The sequence below is a fragment of the Acanthochromis polyacanthus genome, chromosome 16, assembly GCF_021347895.1.
Source record: "Acanthochromis polyacanthus isolate Apoly-LR-REF ecotype Palm Island chromosome 16, KAUST_Apoly_ChrSc, whole genome shotgun sequence".
Taxonomy (NCBI): domain Eukaryota; kingdom Metazoa; phylum Chordata; class Actinopteri; family Pomacentridae; genus Acanthochromis; species Acanthochromis polyacanthus.
In genome coordinates, this window is record NC_067128.1 from 36,291,783 (window position 1) to 36,304,158 (window position 12,376).

General features: G+C 32.1%; 1 protein-coding gene across 2 annotated transcripts in view; it reads left to right on the forward strand.

The window, feature by feature from the left end:
- Nucleotides 1-12,364, forward strand: part of lpin1b (lipin 1b) — a 31,036-nt gene extending 18,672 nt beyond the window's left edge. For both annotated transcript variants that reach the window (XM_051936666.1, XM_051936667.1), the window contains 9 exons: nt 1,152-1,250; nt 4,339-4,400; nt 4,493-4,625; nt 6,065-6,213; nt 7,248-7,334; nt 7,419-7,571; nt 9,096-9,210; nt 9,429-9,532; nt 10,033-12,364. In XM_051936666.1, coding sequence (XP_051792626.1) covers nt 1,152-1,250; nt 4,339-4,400; nt 4,493-4,625; nt 6,065-6,213; nt 7,248-7,334; nt 7,419-7,571; nt 9,096-9,210; nt 9,429-9,532; nt 10,033-10,198 — 1,068 coding nt within the window. In that variant the 3' untranslated portion in view covers nt 10,199-12,364. The remainder of the gene's footprint in view (nt 1-1,151; nt 1,251-4,338; nt 4,401-4,492; nt 4,626-6,064; nt 6,214-7,247; nt 7,335-7,418; nt 7,572-9,095; nt 9,211-9,428; nt 9,533-10,032) is intronic.
- The last annotated feature ends 12 nt before the right edge of the window (nt 12,365-12,376 follow it).

Sequence of the window (12,376 nt, forward strand, 5' to 3'; positions counted from 1 at the left end):
AAATAGTAATTTTTTCTTTAACAACATTTGACTGCAAAATACAGTTTAAATTGTGTTTAAATCAGTAAAATATTTGGAATAATTTTACAAAAATTTGCTCTTAAGAATAATTATGTAAATAAAATATTTAATAAATGATAGATATTTTTAAGTTTGCAGATTTTTTTGTTTGTTTTGAATTACTGTTATTGCCAATTATCTTGTTTTTTTTAATACAGAAAAAAGTATTTATTTTCACATTAACTGTAAAAAAATATATTAATTATATATTAAGAATCAGTATTTTGGAATTATCATTATTATTATTAAAATAATAAAATGGTTGTATGGTTTTGGTAATGTTTTTTAAATAATAATAATAATATTAATAGTAATTATTAAATAATCGTCATTTTTTGTACTATCCTTTACTGTCAAATTACACATTTTTTAAAACTTTTATTTGTATTAGCCAATTGTATTTTGGAATTTACACAATTATATATTTGTTTATTTGAAATAAAAATGAGGGAAAAAAGCAATTCATATGGACTGTAAAAACATAAAATATTTTATTCTTATTAATAATATTTATTATTTCTAATTTATCATATAATTAAAATATTAATAATAATGAAATCACACATTTTCTACGTATTTAAATCAGCTAAAATTATCATTATTTTTCCAATATTTGCTGATTATTTCACTAGTTTTTTGTCATTAACTTTTTGTAAATTTTTTGGGCAGATTTTTTGCCCTCTTTCTGCCTGATTTTTCACTAGTTTTTTTTTTAATCAGATTTTTTTTATTTTATTTTTCAGTCTCTCTCCTTGCTTTAACTCAGACCTGCTGTCTAACCTCTGACTCTGCGTCCTCACACTGTTGTTGTTGTTGTTGTTGTTGTTGTTTTCCTCTCTTCCCCTCCTTGTATTTATGGTTTGTCAGTCGTCCTGCCTCGCTTCTTTTCTTTCTGCTCTAGAGTTCCTCCTCTGTTGTCTGACTGGAGCTCTGGCCTTCAGCTCCGTAAAAACTTTCCTCCCCTTTTTTCTGCTTCTTTATTTTCCAGCTTCAGTCTCACAGTTTGTTGATTTTCTTTAGTTGTTTACATGTTTTGTTTACGTGTTTTTGTGTGTTTTTTTTTCTTTCTCCTCCCGATGTTTCTGCTGCAGGCCGCCGTGGAGAACATCATGAAGGAGAAGATGCCAAAGAAAGGAGGTCGCTGGTGGTTCAGCTGGAGAGGAAGGAGCAACAGCAGCAGCAGCAAAACCGTAAGAAATTATTATCTATTAAAAAAAACACAGGAGCAGCAGCAAAACCGTAAAAAAATATTATATATTTTAAAAAAACACAACAGCAGCAGCAGTAAAACCGTAAAAAATTATTATCTATTAAAAAAAAACACAGGAGCAGCAGCAAAACCGTAAGAAATTATTATCTATTAAAAAAACACAGAAGCAGCAGCAAAACCGTAAATAATTATTATCTATTAAAAAAAAACACAGCAGCAGCAGCAGCAAAACCGTAAGAAATTATCTATTAAAAAAAACACAGGAGCAGCAGCAGCAAAACCGTAAGAAATTATTATCTATTAAAAAAAACACAGCAGCAGCAGCAGCAAAACCGTAAGAAATTATTATCTATTAAAAAAAACACAGGAGCAGCAGCAGCAAAACCGTAAATAATTATTATCTATTAAAAAAAAACACAGGAGCAGCAGCAGCAAAACCGTAAATAATTATTATCTATTAAAAAAAAAACACAGGAGCAGCAGCAGCAAAACCGTAAATAATTATTATCTATTAAAAAAAAAACACAGGAGCAGCAGCAGCAAAACCGTAAATAATTATTATCTATTAAAAAAAAAACACAGGAGCAGCAGCAGCAAAACCGTAAATAATTATTATCTATTAAAAAAAACACAGCAGCAGCAGTAAAACCGTAAAAAATTATTATCTATTAAAAAAAACACAGGAGCAGCAGCAAAACCGTAAATAATTATTATCTATTAAAAAAAAACACAGCAGCAGCAGTAAAACCGTAAAAAATTATTATCTATTAAAAAAAACACAGGAGCAGCAGCAGCAAAACCGTAAAAAATTATTATCTATTAAAAAAAACACAGCAGCAGCAGCAAAACCGTAAAAAATTATCTATTAAAAAAAACACAGCAGCAGCAGTAAAACCGTAAAAAATTATCTATTAAAAAAAACACAGGAGCAGCAGCAGCAAAACCGTAAGAAATTATTATCTATTAAAAAAAACACAGGAGCAGCAGCAAAACCGTAAAAAAATATTATATTTTTTAAAAAAACACAACAGCAGCAGCAGTAAAACCGTAAAAAATTATTATCTATTAAAAAAAAACACAGCAGCAGCAGCAAAACCGTAAAAAATTATTATCTATTAAAAAAAACACAGAAGCAGCAGCAAAACCGTAAATAATTATTATCTATTAAAAAAAACACAGCAGCAGCAGCAGCAAAACCGTAAGAAATTATCTATTAAAAAAACACAGAAGCAGCAGCAAAACCGTAAATAATTATTATCTATTAAAAAAAAACACAGCAGCAGCAGCAAAACCGTAAGAAATTATTATCTATTAAAAAAAACACAGGAGCAGCAGCAGCAAAACCGTAAATAATTATTATCTATTAAAAAAAAACACAGCAGCAGCAGTAAAACCGTAAAAAATTATCTATTAAAAAAAACACAGGAGCAGCAGCAAAACCGTAAAAAATTATCTATTAAAAAAAACACAGCAGCAGCAGTAAAACCGTAAAAAAATATTATCTATTAAAAAAAACACAGGAGCAGCAGCAGCAAAACCGTAAAAAATTATTATCTATTAAAAAAAACACAGGAGCAGCAGCAGCAAAACCGTAAAAAATTATTATCTATTAAAAAAAACACAGCAGCAGCAGCAGCAAAACCGTAAGAAATTATCTATTAAAAAAAACACAGGAGCAGCAACAGCAAAACCGTAAATAATTATTATCTATTAAAAAAAAACACAGCAGCAGCAGTAAAACCGTAAGAAATTATTATCTATTAAAAAAAACACAGGAGCAGCAGCAGCAAAACCGTAAATAATTATTATCTATTAAAAAAAAAACACAGGAGCAGCAGCAGCAAAACCGTAAATAATTATTATCTATTAAAAAAAAACACAGCAGCAGCAGTAAAACCGTAAAAAATTATCTATTAAAAAAACACAGGAGCAGCAGCAAAACCGTAAAAAATTATTATCTATTAAAAAAAACACAGGAGCAGCAGCAGCAAAACCGTAAATAATTATTATCTATTAAAAAAAAACACAGCAGCAGCAGCAAAACCGTAAAAAAATATTATCTATTAAAAAAAAACACAGGAGCAGCAGCAAAACCGTAAGAAATTATTATCTATTAAAAAAAACACAGCAGCAGCAGCAGCAAAACCGTAAATAATTATTATCTATTAAAAAAAACACAGCAGCAGCAGTAAAACCGTAAAAAATTATCTATTAAAAAAAACACAGGAGCAGCAGCAAAACCGTAAAAAAATATTATCTATTAAAAAAAACACAGCAGCAGCAGCAAAACCGTAAAAAATTATTATCTATTAAAAAAAACACAGCAGCAGCAGCAAAACCGTAAAAAAATATTATCTATTAAAAAAAACACAGCAGCAGCAGTAAAACTGTAAAAAATTATTATTATTTATTAAAAAAAACACATTAATGCTGCTTTACAGAGACGAGGTCCGCTCCTCTCCTTCACTGTGTTTTTAATAAAATAAATTAAATCAAAAAATGAAATAAAAATAATAAAAAAACATGAAAATATAAAATAATTTAAATGTAAAAAATGCTAATTTACAGACCCCACATGAGGGTCCAAGCTAAAGTAAAAGAGAACCAAAATAATAAAAATAATCCAGCAGCTGAGACAAAAAGAAATACACAAATTAACCATCTCATAAAAACACAGCATTTCTCTATAAATAAAATAAATTTCCCATCCTTAGATTTGCACTTTTTGGGCTTTTTTAATGTTTAATGAAAATTATTTACATTTGTAAAAAATAATAAAATTGCCTCTTATATTTTTTATTTATTTTTTACTTGTTTTGGACAGTTTTGGAATAATTTTGGGCAATTTAAAGCTCAATTTATGAAATTTTAATTAATTTGAACAATTTGGACAATTTTTAAAAAAGTGTTTGACAATTATAAACTCATTTTGGGCAATTTTTAATTTATTTTGGACAAATTTGTGACATAAAAGTTATGACAGAAGAATAGGAAGTAACTGCCCATTCATTTGTGCTGTTTTATCTGAATCATTTGCTGTTTAAATAAATCTGAACCTTTTCCTGCAGGATTCGGTGTCGGATCGTGACGTCGCAGTTTCTGCTGAGCAGGTTGGAAAAATGACAAACAGGTGAGAAAAGCTTCCTGATTAAATCCAGATTCACGGACTTCCTGTCGGCTGTGTTTCAGCGTTTAGCTTCCCTCTACCGTCTCTGATCTCAGACATAAAGAAGAATCTTCCTCCAGCGATGAAGACCACCGAGCTGCCAAACAGAGCTCCGTCCAATCAGAGGCCGGGATCGCATCAGGGGGCGTGTCCTATAAGAAGACTCTCAGACTGACCTCAGATCAGCTGGTGAGAGAGAAAATAATTCATTCATCAGTTATTAGCCTGGAAATGTCACCATTTAAAAGCTCTAAAGCCGACTAGAGGTCGTCATAAACGGATGTTCAGGGTGCTCCTCTGCAGAATTAATAAAAAATAAAAGAAATGTTTAACATTTCTGCAACAACAGAGACTTTCTGAATCCTGTGATGCCAAATATACTGTAAGTAAAACAGTTTTTAAATGTAATTTTTAAAAATTATTTGCAGATTTTACCCGTAATGCTAAACTACAGATAACAACGAGAAAAAGGTCAAAAATTTACATATTAGCCATAAAAACACGGAACAAACTGGACACAGTTTTGACATCAAAAATATGTTTTTTTTATTAAAAAAAATTACATTTGACCATTAAATTACACTTTTTGTTTTTATATCAGCAATAAATATTGTGATTATATTGATAAATTTATTCTCTTACAATGTGTAGCAGAAAATGATGCTTTTACTGTATTTTAGGGAGAAAAATATTATTAATTTACAGATATTTGCTGTTATGTTACAAAAATTCTGTGTAAAGGATTAAAAAATGGTAAATATTTTTTTCTGTTTTTGTTGAATTAACTGTGGGATTATCCAGAAAAACAGAAAGTAATTTACACGTCTAATTTCAAGAAAAAATAGGCTAAAACTATAAATAATGTCTGCATCAAGAATATATATATTTATAAATGATAATGTGTTCTACTGCCCCATTCTTCTTATTCTGATAATAATAATATTTTATCTGGTCTTTTCTCCAGCTGTTCTATGATAACAATAATAACTAATAATAATAATATTTTATCTTTTTTCTTCAAGTGTCTCTGCAGCTGTTCTATCATAAAAATAATAATAATAATAATAATATTTTGTCTTTTCTCCAGGTGTCTCTGCAGCTGTTCTATGATAACATTAATAATTAATAATAATATTTTATCTCGTTTTTTCTCCAGGGGTCTCTGCAGCTGTTCTATGATAACAATAATAATAATAATAATGATAATATTTTATCTTGTCTCCAGGAGTCTCTTCAGCTGTTCTATGATAACATTAATAATTAATAATAATATTTTATCTCGTTTTTTCTCCAGGGGTCTCTGCAGCTGTTCTATGATAACAATAGTAATAATAATAATGATAATATTTTATCTTGTCTCCAGGAGTCTCTGCAGCTGTTCTATGATAACAATAATAATAATAATAATAATATTTTATCTTGTCTCCAGGTGTCTCTTCAGCTGTTCTATGATAACATTAATAATTAATAATAATATTTTATCTCGTTTTTTCTCCAGGTGTCTCTTCAGCTGTTCTATGATAACAATAATAATAATAATAATAATATTTTATCTTGTCTCCAGGAGTCTCTGCAGCTGTTCTATGATAACATTAATAATTAATAATAATATTTTATCTCATCTCCAGGTGTCTCTGCAGCTCCAGGACGGTCCTAACGACGTCGTGTTCAGCGTCACCACTCAGTATCAGGGAACCTGCCGCTGTCAGGGAACCATCTACCTGTGGAACTGGGACGACAAGATCATCATCTCTGACATCGACGGCACCATCACCAGGTGATGTAGACGTACAGACATGAAGGTTTTATGGAACTTCAGGCCATTTTAAAACGACTGTTCCTCATTTCAGGCCGTTTCTGACTCATTAAGGACGTTATTTGAGTCGTTTTTGATCAATTTTGTTGTATTATGGAAGTTTTTTTTATCATTTAAGATCATTTTTAAATAATTTTGGATAAATTTTATTGTGTTTTGGATGTTTTTGTATTTCAGACAACTTTGGAGTCATTTTACACATATTTTATTATGTTTTGAACATTTTTGTGATCATTTAAGATAATTTTTGAATAATTTTGGATATTTTCTGGTCATATCAGACACATTTTGGATACATTATAATATACTTTGGCATTTTGGATGAATTGTATTGTATTGTGGATGTTTTTTTAATATTTTCACTAGTTCTGAGTCATTCTCGACATATTTTATTATATAAAGTATGTCAAGAATTATTGGTCATTTCAGACAAATTTTAAATCATTTTGGAGGAATTTTATTGTATTTTGGATCTTTATTGATAATTTCAGACAAACTTTGAGTCATTTTGGATACATTTTATAATATTTTGGTTGTTTTTTTTGGTCAATTCCAATAACTTTTGAATAATTCTGTATATATTTTATTATATTTCGGACATTTTTTGATCATTTCAGACCAGTTTTGAGTCACTATGGATGAATTTTATTGTATTTTGGATGTTTACTGATAATTTTACACGTTTCTAAAGATAATTTTGGAAAAATTGAATTATATATTGGATGTGTTTTGATTGTTTCAGACTAGTTTTAAGTCATTTTGGATAAATTTTATCATATTTTGGATGTTTATTGATAATTCCAGACACGTTTATGTCAGAGGTGGAGAGTAGAAATTTGGCACAATCGTGAATTTGGACTTTTAAAAAATAAAAATTCTCTTGGAATGGCTGGATTTGTCTGTATTTCTACCCTCATTTGTTGCAGTTTTTGCTCATGTTTTTGCCCCAGAGGTGTATTTTTCCCAGTATTTCTGATGCTGGTGTTTCTGTGCAGGTCGGACACGCTGGGCCACATCCTGCCCACTCTGGGCAAAGACTGGACCCATCAGGGCATCGCTCAGCTCTACCACAAAGTCAGCCAGTAAGAGGGATCCGTTTATCAGCACACGCTAGTCAGTCGTCTTTGTGATGTTGGCTTTTACTGAACGATGAATCCGTCCCTCAGAAACGGCTACAAGTTCCTGTACTGCTCGGCCAGAGCCATCGGCATGGCAGACATGACCCGAGGTTACCTCCACTGGGTCAACGAGAGAGGAACCATGCTGCCGGTCGGCCCGGTTCTGCTCAGTCCCAGCAGCCTCTTCTCAGCCCTGCACAGGTAGGGGACGACAAAACAGACGCACACATCAGACATGGACACAAAGAGACACAATAAGACACAACATGGCTGCAGAGAGACACAAAACGACCAGAAAGAGACAGAAAGCGACCACAAAAAGACACAACATGAACACAAAGAGACAGAACATGGACACAATGGGACACGACATGTACACAGAACGACCACAAAGACACAAAACGACCACAAAGAGACACAAAACGGCCAGAAAGAGACAGAAAGCGACCACAAAAAGACACAACATGAACACAAAGAGACAGAACGTGGACACAATGGGACACGACATGTACACAGAGAGACACAAAAAGCCTGTGAAAAGACAGAAAAAACCTAGAAAGAGACTAAAAAGAGACAAAAAATTACTGCAAATGCAGAAAAACAGCCATAGAGACACAAAATGACCACAAAGAGACACAAAACGACCACAAAGACACAAAACAGCCACAAAGAGACACAAAACGGCCACAAAGAGACACAAAACGACCACAAAGAGACACAAAACGACCACAAAGACACAAAACAGCCACAAAGAGACACAAAACGGCCACAAAGAGACACAAAACGACCACACAGAGACACAAAACGGCCACAAAGAGACACAAAACGGCCACAAAGAGACACAAAACGACCACACAGAGACACAAAACGGCCACAAAGAGACACAAAACGACCACAAAGAGACACAAAACAACCACACAGAGACACAAAACGACCACAGAGAGACACAAAACGACCACACAGAGACACAAAACGGCCACAAAGAGACACAAAACGACCACAAAGAGACACAAAGCGACCACAAAGAGACACAAAACAGCCACAAAGAGACACAAAACGGCCACAAAGAGACACAAAACGACCACAAAGAGACACAAAACGGCCACAAAGAGACACAAAACGGCCACAAAGAGACACAAAACGACCACAAAGACACAAAACGACCACAAAGAGACACAAAATGACCACAGAGACTCAAAACGACCACAAAGAGACACAAAACGGCCACAAAGAGACACAAAACGGCCACAAAGAGACACAAAACGACCACAAAGAGACACAAAACGGCCACAAAGAGACACAAAACGACCACACAGAGACACAAAACGGCCACAAAGAGACACAAAACGACCACAAAGAGACACAAAACGGCCACAAAGAGACACAAAACAACCACAGAGACACAAAACGACCACAGAGACACAAAACGGCCACAAAGAGACACAAAACGATCACAGAGACACAAAACGACCACAGAGACACAAAACGGCCACAAAGAGACACAAAACGATCACAGAGACACAAAACGACCACAGAGACACAAAACGACCACAAAGAGACACAAAATGACCACAGAGACACAAAACAACCACAAAGAGACTCAGAATCAGTAGAAAACCTCCAGATGTTTTCCAGCCGGAGGACATTATTAAACGTCTCTGTGTCTGAATATCGATCATTTCTGCTTTAGTTTTCTTATTTTTCCTCGTCTCATTGTGTTTCCAGGGAGGTGATCGAGAAGAAACCGGAGAAGTTTAAGGTGGAATGTTTGACCGACATCAAGAACCTGTTTTATCCAAACACACAACCGTTCTACGCAGCGTTCGGCAACAGACCCACGGTACACACACACTTTATTATTTTATCTACCTCTTATTCTAAAGACACTTCATCTAACAGACTTTTTATCTTTTATCTGCTGCTGTTTATGTCTCTATATTGACTGCAGGTTTATGGGAATTTCACAGATTTATGGAGTTTTTTTAGTGGCTGTTTAATGACGTTTATTGACTCCAGCCGGTTTCTAGTTTAACTCTGTTTCTCTTGTCGTGTTTTCAGGACGTTTATTCCTATAAGGAGGTCGGCGTTCCTCTGAACAGGATCTTCACGGTGAATCCTAAAGGAGAGCTGGTCCAGGAACACGCCAAGACCAACATCTCATCGTAAGACTTTTATTTTGACACATCCTGTGAACTCTGGCTGCTTTAAATTCATCTGGAACGGACATGAAACGTTCAAATTTATGTAAATGAAGGATTATAGAATGGTGTTAAAGGGTTCATCATCAGGATTTTTCTATTTAATTGAACTGCAGGTAATGACCACAGAAACCACAGAAAAAAAGAGAAATAATTTCTGTTATTGTAATAAATATATATATATATATATATATATATATATATATATATATATATATATATATATATATTTTACCGGACTTTGTATCTATTTACCTATTTATTTATGTATTTTTACAAGACCTTTTAAAAATTTATTTATACAGGATTATTTTGGGGTTTTTTCTAAATAATTTTACCAAGACATTTTATTTAATTTTATTTTTACAGGACTTTTTATTTACTTACTATGTATTTATTTATTTATTGTTTCGCGGTGCATCTCTCCTGTAATATTAAACCTTAAACTCCTCCTCTCCCTGCAGGTACGTCCGTCTCGGTGAGGTGGTCGATCACGTGTTTCCTCTGAAGGTTCGATCTTCTTCTTCAGACTTTCCGTGTTCGGACACCTTCAGTCACTTCACCTACTGGAGGGAGCAGCTCCCCCTGGTGGAGCAGCAGCAGCAGTGCAGCCCAGCAGTCGACCAGTGAAGGAACCGGAGAACGAACGAATACATGAAAGAAGGAACGAACGAACGAATGAATGAATGAACGAGTAGACGAGTGAATGACTGAAGGACACGTTACTGTAGGATTTTCCAGAAGCTGCTTCCCTCAGAGTCGACGGAGCGGCTGTGAAACGTCTTAACGCACTTTTATTTTTTTTTAAACGGCCTCTGAGGTCGTCAGATTTATCTGTATATTAGAAATAATTTAATATATAAAATATATGAATAATTTTCTGAGCTTTAAGCTCAGATTTTATCCTGGAGAGAACGTTCCCACAACATTCTGTCCGCGTTCTGTATCTAAACAAACTTATTTTCTTACGTTTTCAGTTGATGCAGCTCAAAGAAGCAGTTTTATTGTGTTTGACGATGTTTTATTTAAAATTAGAGCAGAGAAAAGACTTTTTATTCAGACAAACTGTAAAAAAAAAAATTAAACAAAACCTGTAAACCAGAAATGGTGTAAAAAAACTGGTGAAAATCAGGACAAATGTCTGTAAAATAATGATACTTTTAGCAGATTTAACCATAAAATGGTTGTAACATTTCACAGTGATTTAATTTAGATATTAGATACCTAAATAAATACATATCTATTAGATATAGATATTTATTTATTTTTCAAAAAACAGGGCAAATCAGTTTGAAAAAAGAAATAATTTTTAAATCCTTAGATTACATGATTTTTCTTTCAAATAGAGTAAAATAAAAGGATTTAAATACAGTTAAAACTGTAATTTTACAATCTGTTGTAAAGAAAAATCCAGATTTCTTTCTACAAAAACACCGATTTTTTTGTTTTTATTATTATTTTATTTATTTTAAATAGACTTTATTTAAAATTATGGCATGTTTTATTAAAGTCAACAAATCAATATTTTTTTCCAGTGATTTTATTTGGATATTAAATATCTAAATAAATAAATATCTGTATTCAATGTAGATATTTATTTTAATTTTAAAAATCAGGACAATCTGAAAAATATTGACCTTTTTTCAATCCTTCATTTACATAATTCTTCATCCAAATAAGTTAAATATCTGTAAAATAGCATTTATTTAAATACAGAAAATATAAACAAATTTAATGATCAAAAACGGAAACAAATACATTTATAAAATGTAATTTTTTATTATTACATATTATGTGTAATTTATCACAAGGACAATTATTTAACATGTTTCTGTCCTTAATTTATTTAATTTTTTACTCAAATATCAGAAAACATCTTTAAAGTGACATTAAAATGTCTTTTTATCACTTAATTAAATGCAGTAAAAATATTTTAATTTTAAAGTCAATATTATAAAAGAGAGAATTAAAATCACAATTTTGACTTTTTTATACGGTTTTTTATAATGTGTAAATTTAAACATTTTTCTGTGAATTTATTAAATATTATCTGTAATATTTCAGAGTAAATTTTTAAAATAACCTAAAATTGTTTTTAAAAATGCAGTTCAAACTGTTTTCTTTCAGGGTTTGTTAGAAAGCCATAAAATCAGTTTAAAATGAAGATTAATGTAGAAAAGCACGTTTTTTTGTCTCCTGTTCGATTCATTCTTTTTATTCTTATGTCCAAACCTCAATCTGCAGAAAAACACATTATCTGTTTTTTTGTGTTTTTTAAAATGTATTTTGTAGTTTATTTTTTAAAGAAGTGATCCGGCAGCTAATTTACACGTTATGTCCCTAAAAATCGTCCCAAAATAAGAATTACACGACAGAATGTGAGATTTGGAATGAAACGTCCAGCTGCAGCAGAGTGAAATAAAATCTGGTTTAATTCTGTTTTTCAGGCTGTTTCTGAGTGTTTTAAGGTTCTTTTTTAATAAGTTCTGCTCACGGCTGTTCAGGCTTTAATTCAGTTTTAAATCAGAGTTTATGCAGAAAGGTTTAGTTTCCTGAAGCTCTGAACTGTTTAAAACGAGACTTTCTGACTAGAAACCCGCTGATTGTGTGAAAACTCCACAGTATTAAAGCAGCGTTTGTCTTTTATTTTCCTTCTTCGGACCTGAAAAAGGGTTTTTATTCTGTTTGTGTGTTTGATGCTTTAAATATTCTTTCCATGAAAGAGCTGAAATGAAGTCAGTTTGTTGTTAAACTGGTGAAACTGAACTCAATAAAACTCTACTTTGGTACAACAGAGACGGACTGTGA